Source organism: Ambystoma mexicanum, chromosome 6q (genome assembly GCF_040938575.1).
Source record: "Ambystoma mexicanum isolate Mex_15411 chromosome 6q, UKY_AmexF1_1, whole genome shotgun sequence".
Classification (NCBI taxonomy): domain Eukaryota; kingdom Metazoa; phylum Chordata; class Amphibia; order Caudata; family Ambystomatidae; genus Ambystoma; species Ambystoma mexicanum.
Genome location: NC_090937.1, coordinates 1196180607 through 1196194432, shown reverse-complemented (window position 1 = coordinate 1196194432; position 13826 = coordinate 1196180607). Strand labels below are relative to the sequence as shown.

The following is a 13826-nucleotide window of genomic DNA, read 5'->3' as shown; positions in this document are numbered from 1 at the left end:
GAATGACATGTGACATGTTATAGAACAGATCTACAACTACTCGAATGGTATTAAAACCTTGAAAGGGAGGTAAGACTGTAACAAAATGAAGAGAAAGAGTATGCCAGGGAGCAGGTGGAATATCCAGTGGTTGTAGCAGGCCAGATGGTTTCTGTTTTTGTGATTTATTCTGTGCACATATCCCACAGGATAGAACAAATCGAGCAATGTCCTTATGTGAGGTTGGCCTACAATAATTCCGTTTAACCTTGGCTAGAGTCTAAGCAATTCCGGGATGGCCTTCGATCAGGGAATCGTGATAACTAGACATGACCAATTCTTGCAGATATTCACTTGGTAGATATAATCGTTCCCTGAAGTAAGGTAATCCATCCAGAACCGTGTGATGTTCATTTTGGGAATTCCAATTCTGCAAGATCTCGGGGTTCATTAAGGTTATAATCTTATCTTGAAGTTCACTCAGAGTCAATGTGGTGGTGAGTCCCAGTAGTTTATCACTTGGGATGATGGCAACAGGGTCCAGGGTACTGTTTGTTTTCTCTTCAACACCCATACGAGACAGGGCATCAGCCTTCCCATTCCGAACTCCCGGTCAGTATTGACTTTAGGTATTGAAGTTTTTGGTAATCTGTGATTACTGTGATGGTATGTCTGGCATCTAATAGACACTGCCGCCAGGTTTTGAAGGCTGATTTTATTGCCAACAATTCTTTGGCCCTCATTACAACCTTGGTGGAGGACCATGGTGCTATTAGCACCATGGTCCATGCCGCTAAGGTTACGATTCCGCCATGGTGGATGGCGGACTTACTGCCCCATTCCAAGGTGAGTGGGGCGGTAATTCCCCATTCACCATTTGCCCTTCCCCATTCCCATTTTTGCCCCCATAGGGCATAATGGGAGTGGGGAAGGCGTTAATTACGCCACCGTAAATTACGGTGGCGTAATTAACATCAAGGTCCCTTAGCGCCATGGATTTTAACACCTGCTAAAAGCAGGTGTTAAAACTTCCATGGCGCTAAGGGACCTCGGAATCAGGCGGTAAGGGTCGGCGCTGTTTACGCCGCCGTAAACCCCTTACCGCCTGAGTCGTAATGAGGCCCTTTGTCTGTAATTGCATAGTTACGTTTTGGTGGTGAGAATGTACGTGACCAAAAGGCCACGGGGTGTAATTGGCCTGTCTCTGGATCTCTTTGAGAGAGAACTGCTCCCATAGCTACGCTGGAAGCATCAGTTTCGACTACATAGGGGAGATCAGGTCGAGGGTGTCGTAAAATTGGCGCAGAGGTGAACCTTTTCTTGAGTTCTTGAAAGGCCTGTTCCGCCTCTTCAGACCATTGGAATTTTTTGTTGTTTTTTCTCAGTAACGATGTGATTGGGTGGAATATCCGTGAGAAATCTGGAATAAATCGGCGAAACAAATTCGCAAAGCTGAGCATGCTTTGGGTTCCTTTAAGTGAAGAAGGTGACGGCCAATTAAGGATGGCATCTACTTTGTGTAAATCCATCTAGACTCCCCTTGGCGAGAGAACAAAACCGAGGAACTCAACTTCGGTGACATGGAAGGAGCATTTCTCAAGTTTAGCGTATAGTTTGTGCTGGCGAAGTTTTGCAAGGAATGAGTGAACATGTTCTACATGATCTCTTTCAGAGGGGGAATACGCCAGGATGTCGTCAATATAGACCAGGGCACAGACATTGATTAATTCCCGTAATACATCACTCATGAAGTATTGGAACACTGCGGTATCATTGCACAGCCCGAAAGGCATTACCTGATATTCGTACAGGCCATACTTGGTGTGAAACGCAGTTGTCCATTCATCCCCTTTCTTAACACGTACAAGGTGGTATGCTCCTCTGAGGTCTAGTTTGGTGTAGATTCGGTCATCCTTGACTTGGTCCAACAGTTCTGGGATAAGAGGCAAAGGGTAGCGTTTTTTTTATGTGATTTCATGAAGTGCGCGGTAATCGATGCAAGTCCTCAAATCTCCTTCCTTCTTCAGTATGAAGAATAAGGGAGAGGCTGACGGTGACTTTGACAGGCAGATAAACCCACTAGCCAGGTATTGATACAGATAGGACTTCAAGTGGATATTTTCGGTTTCCGTAAGTGCATAAATTCGACCACAAGGAACCTGTGCGCCAGGTATTAGGTCAATCTGACAGTCATAGGGCCTATGTGGCAGTAATGTGTTAGCCTGTTCCTTCTGAAAAACATCTTGATAATCCTGATATTCTTTTGGTAAAGTGTCCATTTGTTCTGCGATCCTCAATGCTATTCCTTGAACAGATTTCAGGTTTGGCTGTGGTATAGATTTAGGGTAGCAAGCGTGGGTGCATTCGTCGGAAAAGGTCAGTCTCTTTGCATGCCAGTCTATGTGGGGATTGTGAGTTACTAACCATGGCATCCCTAAGATCAACCGGAACTGAGGAGCTTTGATGAGGTCAAACGTGATTGCTTCTTGATGTTCATCCTGAAACAGAAGGGTTAATTCTGTTGTTTATTGGGTTACTGGACCCGAAGCAATTTCTGTACCGTCAACAGTAGTTATCTTTTCAGTTGTTTGTTTTGTGCATAAGGGAAGTCCCATTTCTGTTGCCAGATCTTGATCTATGTAATTACCAATTGCTCTGCAGTCTATATATATATGTCTCTATGGGATGCATCCGTGATGGTCGTTGGTGATTGATCAAGGTTACTGGTAGGGTGAAAAATGAGGTCTGTGACTCATCCTTCTCGCTCGAAAAGCGGACCTCTATGCTTGCCGGGCCTGGTAGTTTTCCAATTCCTTTCCATCATCTTCTTTCTCTGTAGCGTCTACCACCTTCCTTGGAGGTTTCACTGGGCATTCTTTGTGGTAGTGACCCAATGTATCGCAGTATAGGCATAACTGTAGCTGTCTCCTCTTGTTTCTTTCACCCTTGGTTAAAGGGGGTTGTACTCCTCCAATCTGCATGGGTTCTGTGGTATTTTCTGATGGACGTTGAACATTATTTTTTGAACGTACGTACATGGCACGATTTTCGAGTCTACTTCAGTCTGTTCTTCGATCCTGTAATCTGTGGTCCAATTGAACTACCAGGTTGATAAACTCTGCACAGTCTTTAGGTGGGTCTACCACTTGAGCAAGGACCTTCTTCAGGTCTCCTCCTAAGCCCCGATGAAACAACTTGGTTCTTTTATCTTCTGGCCACCCCGCTTCTACCACCAGTATATTTAAGGTGGCAATATAAGTCAGCAAATCTTGATTCCCTTGGCGGAGGGACAGGAGTTCGTAATCAAGAGCCTGTCCATGCAAGTGTCGAGCAAATAACTTCTCCATCTCCTCTTGAAAACACCTGAAGTTCTGCAGTAATGGGCCATCCCGGCTCACTAAAGGTACCGACCAGTCTGCGGCACTTCCACTCAAATATGACAACACGAAGGCCACCCACGCCTGGTCGTTTGGGAAAGCCCCAGGCCTACAAAGAAAATGGAGGTGGCACTGGTTCATGAAGGTTGCGTACCTTCTGGGGTCTCCATTAAACTGTTCTGGTGGTGCCAGGGGTATTGCTCCCAGCAACGTTATCTGTACTGGATTGACTGATGATGGTGTAGCGACGGATGGGGTGGATCCAGGTAATGGACCCTGCCCCGCCTGTGTTTGTAGTAGCTGTTTGCTTAGTTCATCAGTACAGTCTTTGTGAGTATTAGCTGTTGTCTTAAGGCATTGGTTTCCTACCGGGCTGCGTGTCACTCGGTGCGTAATTGTGCCAAAAGCTGGGCTAACTGACCAGTTTCAGATGTCTCCATGATGCCCAGGTGGATAAGGTTTAAAGGCTTTGTGTTCTGTTACGCTCACCTGATATCCCCGGGGGCGTCTGGCAGGCTCTGAGATCTGGAACCCTGAAAGCGTAGTTGCCCAGTGCGGAATAATGAATCTATAATTACAGAAGGGAGGATTTGTAATAACTGTCTCTAATGGGTGAATCGCCCACCTCCCTCTGACCGATTCCATTCCCACTGGGTTCTTTTCTCACCTTAGTTATTTGTAGGGTGAGCTATCCGTCCTGCGTTTCTTGTGCAGGGGTGCTTGATGTTTCCTGGCGAGCTGCCCGAGTTGCTTCACTGGTGCGGTACGCCTTCCTTGGGCCCAGGCCTGCTGTGACCCCAAATCTGCCGGTAGGCAGGTAGGTTTGTTAATTGTAAGTGTTTGTTCTGTTTATGGTGGGAATTCGTTAATGTCTTTACTTCCTTCTTTTCAAGTCAAAGGTCTTGATGCTGGTGTGCCGCATGCAGAGGCACGTTTTCTAGGTAAGAGAAAGTGCGAAGCGCAGCTCCTTTATTGTCTTTGAAAGCTAGCCTGTGTTTTCTTCTTCTTCCCCTCACAGGCTGTTGTGGTGCTGTGAGTGGATGAGAGCGCGATGAAAAACAGGCCCCCAGAATCCTTTAAGGTAAGTACAGCGATGTGCGGTTGTTTAATATTGAAAGCAAACCTGAATATGTCTCTTTTCCTTTGCAGATGTTGCGTGGTGCTCCGGATGGCAGTGTGGTGTAGCGCGATGGAATTCAGGTAAGAATGGTGGAATTCGATGTTTTGGAAGCGCACGTTCTAATATTGTTTTTCCCTTTCTCGTTATTGCAGGTTGCAATGTTCGAAAACAGCAGCTGTGGTAGCGGTTCGCCGGAAGTCCTTAAGCTAGTACTCACAGGTGAGTGATGTTTCTTCTTCTATCGGTTTCCACAGATGGCAGCCCAGTTGAGATGCTGAGTGCTGGATGGTGTTTTCTCAGGAAAGACAGAATAATCTTGTTCTTGTTCTTGTTCTTGTAGGATTAAAGGAAGATGCTGAAGACCAAGAGCTGGACACGGCGAGCGTCACGCTGCTGGTTGCAGAATAACACGAAGCGTGTGCTGCAGTCAGGGTCTGGTTTATATAGCCCAAGTAAAGTAGTACCCGGGAAAGTAGTTCCAGGCCTGCGACACCCAAAACACTAGACCGCATGGCTTGGTTCTTAGAACTAGACTGTGTGGGTGCTTCCATGTTGGATTTAAAGTCCCATGTACATAAATGGGACCTCGTTTGAACAGCCCTTCTTTCCTACATATGAGCCTGGTACCAAAGGTGCCAGGACTGGCTCCAGGAGCCCTTCTGCAGTGGTTTTAAGGCCCTCAGGGTTCTGGTGGGAGCCTGCTTGTGACACAACTTGTGCCCCCTCACAGTGGTCATGACATTCCTCTGAGACAAAATGGATGATCCTGGGGATTGCAGGGCCTTTTTAATCACAGTGGTTCATGAGAAAGTGATGGATTTAGCACCAAGCAGCACATTTAAGTAATGCTGCCTCTTTCACTTCCCTCCATGTTAAATGTTGCAGAGCGCACTGGCACATTCCTGCAGTGAGTACTCTGTTTCTCCCCACCTGAAATGTGTGTGGCAGGGTGGTGCAGCTATTTTCTGAGTATTGCAAAGACACAGTTTTAGAGATCTTGGCGCGCACAGGAGTCAGCAAGGCCATTTTGCTGTTTCTTGCCTCAATGCAGTAAAGTGATGTAGCATAGCATAGCTGAGTGTGTCAGAATATCCCACATGAGCTATTGGGGTTTGTTTACAAGTGATGTTTACTTCCATGCATTCTAGCGCCATGTAACCGAGGTTCAATGACGTCACGATGCATGCAAGAGTTCGGTTGACATCACAGGACCCAATGCTCACTTTTAGTGAGGACAGATAAGTGGCAGACCCTTTACAGCATCTCGGAAAATAAGGGTTCAGCCCTGAAGACGGATTATATCCGAAATGCATAGGCAACTTTGAACCCATGTATCAATACTGCCACAATTTTACATTAAAACAAACTGTGTTATGCATTTGATGTAATGTTTTTCAAATGAGAAGACGCTATCCCAACAGGCCATCCCCACTTTCTCTGGTCCCCTCGTGTGGTTCCGTTGTGCCCCCCCTTCCCGCACACAGGAGTCTGTCGTGATACATTTTGGTTTCACCATCACCGTCTTGTGGCCTAGGCTGGATTTTACTTTTATGGACTTCATTGATTCACGATGCATCCCCCTTTCTCAACTCTCATGCTGGACTTCCTCTGCATCTTGTACTCATGGTGGCCCTGAATCATGCGGTTCCCATCTTCATCTTGTATCCTGGCTTGCAACGTTATGTGTTACAACTGACTTCTGCAATTGTATTCGCTCTCCCCTCTTGCTTCTCCACTCTTTTCACTGCTTACTCTCTGTTCTCTCCTCCCCTCCCTCTTCCTTTTCCGATCTCCTCCCCTCCTCCCCTTACTTTCTTCTATGCACTTACTCTATCAGAATTGTCCCCGGACCTAGTACGATAGCAACCTCGTCTGTCACTCCCCCATCACCTTACTGTTCCCCCCACCTCCCTCCAGAACTATCTGAAACGTTGTCAGGCCTAGTACGATAGTAGCTTGTTTTGTTCCTCCCCTCACTTTCTGCACCCCTCTCCCTCGCCTTTTGTTTTCCTCCCGCTCTAGCGGGAATGTCGTCAGGCCTAGTATGGTAGTCGCCTGTCTGTTTCCATTTCCTTCGCACTCTCTTCCTCCCTTCCTTATCTATGGGCCTCATTCCGAGGCTGGAGCTATCCATGGAGTAAAGAGCACCATGGTAAGCAACCATGGAGCTATTTACTCCATTAATATTCGGCATGGTGAATGGAGTAATTACCGGTCCATTCCAAGGTTGGAGGGACCGGTAAGTCCCCATTCACCATACCGGTTCCCCATCCCCATTCCTGCCCCCATAGGGCTCAATGGGAATGGGGAAGGAGTAAATTACGGCACCGTAAATTACGGTGCCGTAATTTACTCCAAGGTCCCTTTGCGGGTTGGATTTTTAACGCCTGCTAAAAGCAGGCGTTAAATGCCAACCCGCAAAAGGGAACTCGGAATATGGTGGTAAGTGTTAACGGTCACCGTTGCCATTAACGGTGACCGTTAACCCTTACCTCCAGCCTCGGAATGAGGCCCTATGTCTTAGCACTTGCTGAAATGTCGTTAGGCCGAGTACGATAGTTAATTTCACATCCTTACTGTTCATGGCCTGTAAGAATGTTGTATTTTCCCTTGCTCCCTCCCTTGCCTTGAAGTGCTTTGAAACACAATGTGTATAGGGCCTATATAAATAAACTATCATGTCATATCATATCATATTACCGAAAAAGTATTTTCTACACATTAATGATTTTAATTATAAACAGCTAATTTCTTGAGCAAAACAAGAGTACGTGGTTCTGCAGGGGCGACCCTGGAAGTATTTCTGAGCGTCAAAACCACTGAGCCATGAGAAGCTATGAAGACTCCTTTGCTGGGAGCCTTTCCACTTGGCTACTGCTGCACAATCCCTTCCATTGTCCCTTCGTACATCAAAAAACCCCAAGAGTTTGGTGAACAGGTCCGGTAGCTGATGCATCCTGAGGGGGTCCTCCTGCATAATCTTCTTCAGTGCTGAGATACTGTGAGACTCGAGGTAATGCGTACCCAGAGTCGCTCTGCCGCTCCTGTGTTGCTAGGGTGGTAGTTCATGCAACTGGGTGTTCGCCAATACATGTTCGTCCAGTCCTAACATTAGTGTGCATTCAAGGAGCTTTCTGGTAAGTCCCTGAAGCTTTTTTACCTACAAAAATCTTAGTAGTTACTTGTTACAGAAGAATCATCTGGAACACTGTCTTTTCTACAGCTTGTGCTTTGTCCTGTTATGCCTACAGGCCCCTTCTGACTCTGAGACAATCTCATAACTAGACAGGAAGGACTGCTAAAGCCTAAGGCTTCTCTAAAGAAAGTATTACAAGTTTTGAAAAGTGCTTAACTGCTTATGTTGGTGTTGTAACTTCATTTTATTACTGAAACAGAATATTCTACAAATATTCTACAAAGTTTACTACAAAGTGTTGTTAATTACCGTGAATTGCATACTTCCATTCTATAATTCTTTAACACTGTGGGTTACTTACCAGAAGAATTGCATTGGTTTTCTATTGTGTTTGCTTATGAATAGTAACTACCTTTCTGAAGAATTCTCTTTGCCTGTGTGTATATATATATATATATATATAAAATAAATCAATATTTGTATAACTCCCAGAATGTATAGGTGCTTTTGTGGGCCATATGTATGCAACATGTTCTGTGTACCTTCCTACAGCCCTGTCTCCCTCCTGAGATAAGCCTGGGTGCTCTGCCATTGCTACCCTTATTGTGAGTAGTAAAGGCTATACTAAGTTGTAATTATGTATTACCAAGATGAGAGAACCTTATAAAGTCCTAGGTATAAACAGTTTAGAAAAAATCCTAACGTGGACTATCTGACCTCAAATCATATCTTGGAAAAATGGAATCGGAAGGGATTAGCATTCGTACAAGAGGAGTGGCACTTCAATGCACAGGACTTAGTACATTCTATTTCTCAGAAAATATAGCAGCTGGTTGTAGTGTTTTGGTAGGAATCAAGAAAAGAGGCCTTGTTATGGCAGTGTTAGGGCAGCATGAGAACAGTGCTTTAACATATGTTTGTGGCATTGCCCCAGATGGAGAATTTTACTTTGGGACTGATGTTTTATGGCTCTGTTTATTATGTTACAAAATGACATTGAAGGTGTTAAATCATTAGTGATTTAGAAACTACAAAAGAAATGTTTGTAATGCTGCACATGCGACAGTACTTGTCTTCCAATAGGTAAATATAGACTCAATAGGACTCCAGTGGCTAACATCTGGTGGCAAAATCAAATTAAGAGATTGAACAACGGTTATCCAAGGCCCTTAATTGAGATTGGGACCCTCAGCCCAGTGAGCATGAGTCAGCAATACCCTTTATTCTGATTAATAGATATTGATCTTTGGGGTTCGGTCTTTCCTTTTGAGCTCTTCCACCCCCTAATATACATTATGTTTCTTTTCATGTATGTGTGTTTATTATAAGGACTAGAACTTTCCTAACTACTCACCAAAAAAGTCACAATTGTGCTCATTTGGCAGTAGAGTGTCTTACCCATGACCAAGATACATCTCGGAATGCTGAAAGCAACAATACATTGCATAGAGGTTATCACCACTGATTAATTGGCACTCTACTAACATTGGGCATATAGGATTAAAGCCTCCGGTAGCCCTGAGAAACGTACAGGTGTGTACATGTTGGACCAGTGATTGGTACATGCTCCAAGGTTAGTTGCCAGACACCATCCTGGTTGAAGCTGCGCGGGCAAAACAAAACACTGCCGGGGGTTCAACTATATGTCATGTTCTGGTTAACACAGACCTGAGCCCTAGTCCAGAACACTCAGTGCACATTAGTTATATAGACAAAGGCAATCTATACATGTGTAATCTGCTCTAGTGATGAGCTTCTAACAATCAAGCAACATCAATATGAAACCCCTTCCCCAAGTGTGCCCCTTTGTCAGCCCAAATCCTCAGCAGCAAGAAACAGTTGTCAGATTGCATTTCCCAGGAATCGTGACATGACTTATACATCTAATATAATTTGACAGGGGTGGTCCGATCTTTCACGGCTCATATCCGAGGCTACATTTAAGATATGTCTCAGGAAGATAGCTCAGAGGCAACGTGCCTGCCTTGGAAGCAAGACGACACAGAGCAACACAGATTCGATTCCCGGCTCTGCGCTTAGAAACCTCTGGGTGTTAAGCTCATATCATATCAAAAAAGTCGATTCATAGCCAAACCTGTCTGGTCTATAAAGAGGGGCGTGCTATTCGACCACAGAGGGCTGGAGCACTGACATCCATCTAAACAGCAGGCTAGGAAAAATACGCTTCTTAGCCACCAGGAAACAAAACAAGAAAAGTAATGACCTGATGCCTTCAATAGGTTTCACTGCAAGGCAGAAAGCAATACTCCATTCTCAGCAGCAGCATTTTACAATGTACACGTTGCAGCTCACCTGCGTTCGAGCTCAGCCTGCAAGTTCTCTTCTGTAATGCCACGAGCCATCAGGCAGTTGGCAGAATATGACAACAAAATCACGAGCACCCAGAAAACAAGCAGACAATCTATAACTGCCAGGTGCATCAGAAGTGATGCAGTTTATATAAATGGGAAATAATTACATGTATTAGGCAACAGGAAAAGTGGATACACACGGATTGATCGACGATGAAAAGGCACTGCCGCATGTCTCGTTAAACAGACATTGTATGCAGAAACTTCAAAATTAGACAGAACAGACACACGCAATGCATATATCTACCTAAGGCCAAAGTCAACTTACCTCGAGGAATTCAAAAGTATTTATATTTGTAAAGCATTTTTTCACACACCACAGGCCCACGGGGAAATCAACGCAATACAGGTCGCCGCAATTTGGCATTAATAGCACCTTTGATATGACATGATAGGTTATTTATAACGCGCTTAATACCCAGAGGTATCTAAGCGCGGACCCGGTGATCGAACCTGTGCTGTTCCCTGTCCTCTTTCTTGCAATGCGAGCAGGTTGCTTCTGAGCTATCCTCCCGAGACAATAAATATGATACACACGCTCTGCAGTACATGTGGATATGAGATGACAAGGCATTCGCATTTAACGCGGAGGAATCACAACGCACACAAACTCATGTGATGCCGGCCTACTGATTGTTATATTACTATCTTCACAACAAGGCACAAGTAGCACAATGGGCTTATTTTCGGAGTATTCACTAAAATTGTCTTGTAAACTGGAAATCAGCAAACTTCGCTAAAAACGCAAATGGTGGCCCAGGGGGCTCCATTCCTTTAGCCGCTCTGTCATGTTTTAACCCAATATGTCAAACCTTCAAAATCCATGTAATTGCCTCGAGAAGTCATTTTGGAAATATAGATTAAAGAATGAAGATTAATATGGGCACATCGGCTCATCGGATGTGGTGCACAGGATCAGCAGCTTTTCCAGGGCCATTAATAATCACAGATGAAGCTTGCTTACCTTCCTTCTCAACCCGAAACACAAATTTCCGCTGGGATGTTACCACCTCAAATTTGCTTTCTCCGTGAGCTTGAACAGTTTTTATTGCATATATTGGAATGATTCCTTTTGAATACATCTCCTAAAAAAATTGAATGTGTCGTTAAGCAACTTTCAAAATAACTTGAATGCACAAAGAGAAATTTACCTTTCACCATGCTATTTAAAAAGACAACCATGAAAAGAGTCTGTATAGTCAGCAACCGTTATAACAAGCATTGGCAATGTCAATAGTGTTGGCTTTTGTGTAGGCAGTGCTTAAATCGAGTGACTGAAGGCAGACATGGTAAGACATTTTTATTACACCATTAGCACGTCTACAGATCCAATTAAATCATTAACTCCAAGAAGACTGTTTAAAAAAAAAAACACTGGCAGGAATTTTGAGGTCATAGTTGTGTGGTAAGGCCTGACAAAGTGAGCTCAAAGAGATCCCAGGAAGATGTGTTTAGAGTGGCGAGGGGCAGGAAGTGAGTGGAAATGGCCACAGGGATTAGCATGACCATGGGCAGTCAATGAGTGGGCAACTCACCAAACACCACCTACAAGCTTTGTGTCCCTAATCATATGAAATTTCACCCTAACTGCTCTAATGCAATAGTTTGGGTTTATAGGTGACGAAATAAAACCAAAAGCCAAAACTAAAAATGTCTTTATGAAGCGAGGCATGCACATTTATAACAAATCATTTCCAATGTGACAGTGGAGAGTGGCTAGATGACTCCTTGCCACTTGGCCACCAGATTGCCACTTTGGGGATTTAAGTTATCAAACTGATGCATTCTGGTAGATGCAGTATTTGTTAACATTGGTTGAATTAACGTTTTGCGTTAACTGGGGGCTCATCTGTTTAAGTTCAGGTTATGACAAAAGGCATGCACTGTGCTATAGTGAACGTGGGCGTATTGACCTAGCCTTTGCCAGGTCCTATTTGTGAATGCAGAGGGCCAGCACGGACCTCTCCCTCGATATTGCACCAGTGATGTATTCTATGCTCCCTCCCAAGACAGCCTTTCTTCGTTGATACAACATGGGTGAAAGTCTGTGAGTGAATATGTTGGATAAAAAAAGAAAGGGAATGTACTCCTAACACCGGGGGTTATCTTGAGGGCTCACAAGTGCGGAAATAGACACCCCTTAGCAAGAGGCACGACAATGGGTACATGCACGGCAGTATGCTATTTTTTTTTTTTACACACTCCTATTTTAACATTTAAAACTAGTTACAGTACCCACTCTCGTGGTCAAAGCTTTTTGCAAGACTGTTTACTGCAGTAGTGCCCTCCTTTTAAACGGTCTTCAGTCCAAAACGTTAAACAGAGCCAAATGCCTGACTGCAACCGGGCAGTGGGGATGGCCATCACCTTCCTACTGTCTGTTCATGCTGCAATTGTTTTAAACGGAAGAGCAGCCAGCTGCTGAGCTGGCTCATTTCCCTCCCCATGATGACACATCTATGCTTTGGGGGTTGAAGGAGGGGGCTTGGGGGAGATGCATTTCTTGGGTTGCACTTTTCCTTTTAGCTCCTCAGAGGTTAACAGCGTGTCTCAGGGCCCCTTCCCCAACAGACTGGAAAGATAACACCCTACATTGATGTGTTTAACATTAACCAGCAGTTCTGGCAATGGTTTTTCTTTCTGTCAACGTGGTATTTAAAATTGCTTCGGAAAAAAACAGCGAATGAGAGGTTCAGTGCAGTAACTTTAAAACCTGAATAACCTTAAACAGGCTATTGGCGAGCTTGTCCTGTACTGACCTCTGTGCTCAGTTTCTACCCCGCACCTCCTCCCCCTGAAAGTCCCTGTGACATGGACCGGCTGCTGTACTGGCGCCCTGCACCTCTATTTACAACTCTAATCACACCACTGAATCCCATAATCTTTCCTTCACTGGGATTGGATGTCACTCTACAGCGGACTTTAGTCGTAGTCCGACAGGTGGTGAAGTGGCAAAAAGCATTGGTGCATACAAATTAAAATAATAACCGGCATATAGTGAAGTGCAGTCATTTTGCTCCTACTTCGGAGAACGCACAGCTCCCCGTCAATAGCAGCACGCCGGCAGACGTGAGCGAGAGGGGCAAGGCCCAGATGGTGCTTCAGCCATTTCATGGCCACACGCGGCAAGTTGCCATGCCAATGCCATACAATGCCCCAAACTCCCCTTTCTCCTTTTTTAAAATGTACAGTACCAGTGTTTTAGAGATTAGGTGGCTTACGCCACCAAAGCGGCAAACCAAAAATGACCTTGCTATTTTTAAGAGATGTATCTGGTATGGTCATATGAAAACACACAAAACTGAATTGAAATTCCAAACTGGATTTTGCTGTAACCATTTCAGAATTACTGAAATACCTTGTATCGATTTTTTAAAGCAAGCATCATATTTAACATATCTGCCATCTTGGAAAGCGTTCACTGAAATATTCTTTTAGTTAAATACCTATCGGGCAAATACATTAAACACTAAACGTCCTACTTTTGAGATGTTTTTGGCAAAACAGGCATTCTGTGGCATTGGAGGTAGGGCAGTCTCATGTGATCAAAACAAGTGATGACTTTCAACATATTTTTGTATCGTGTACTGTACTGTCGAGGGACAAGCAGATTGTTTCAAATGATCTGATTGGCCCTCGACGGGTCCTTACCTATCCAACAACACTGTGCTCACTGCCGTGGCCCCGGGATGTTCCTTCCGAGAAGCCACCATGGAAAGGGAGAAGGGACTACGCATAGTACCTTCTCCCTTTCCATGGTGGCCATTTTCTTTGCTTTGATTTTCAATGGCTGCCACGGAAAGGGAGAAGGGACTCCATGTAGTCCCGTCTCCCGTTCCGTG

At 44.7% G+C, this 13826-nt stretch overlaps 1 protein-coding gene across 3 annotated transcripts in view; it reads right to left on the bottom strand.

Annotated features, from left to right (window-relative positions):
* The window catches only part of ARAP2 (ArfGAP with RhoGAP domain, ankyrin repeat and PH domain 2), a 1740202-nt gene that overhangs the window by 1077150 nt on the left and 649226 nt on the right, over positions 1–13826 (bottom strand). For all 3 annotated transcript variants that reach the window (XM_069631830.1, XM_069631832.1, XM_069631831.1), the window contains one exon: positions 10949–11069. In XM_069631830.1, coding sequence (XP_069487931.1) covers positions 10949–11069 — 121 coding nt within the window. The remainder of the gene's footprint in view (positions 1–10948; positions 11070–13826) is intronic.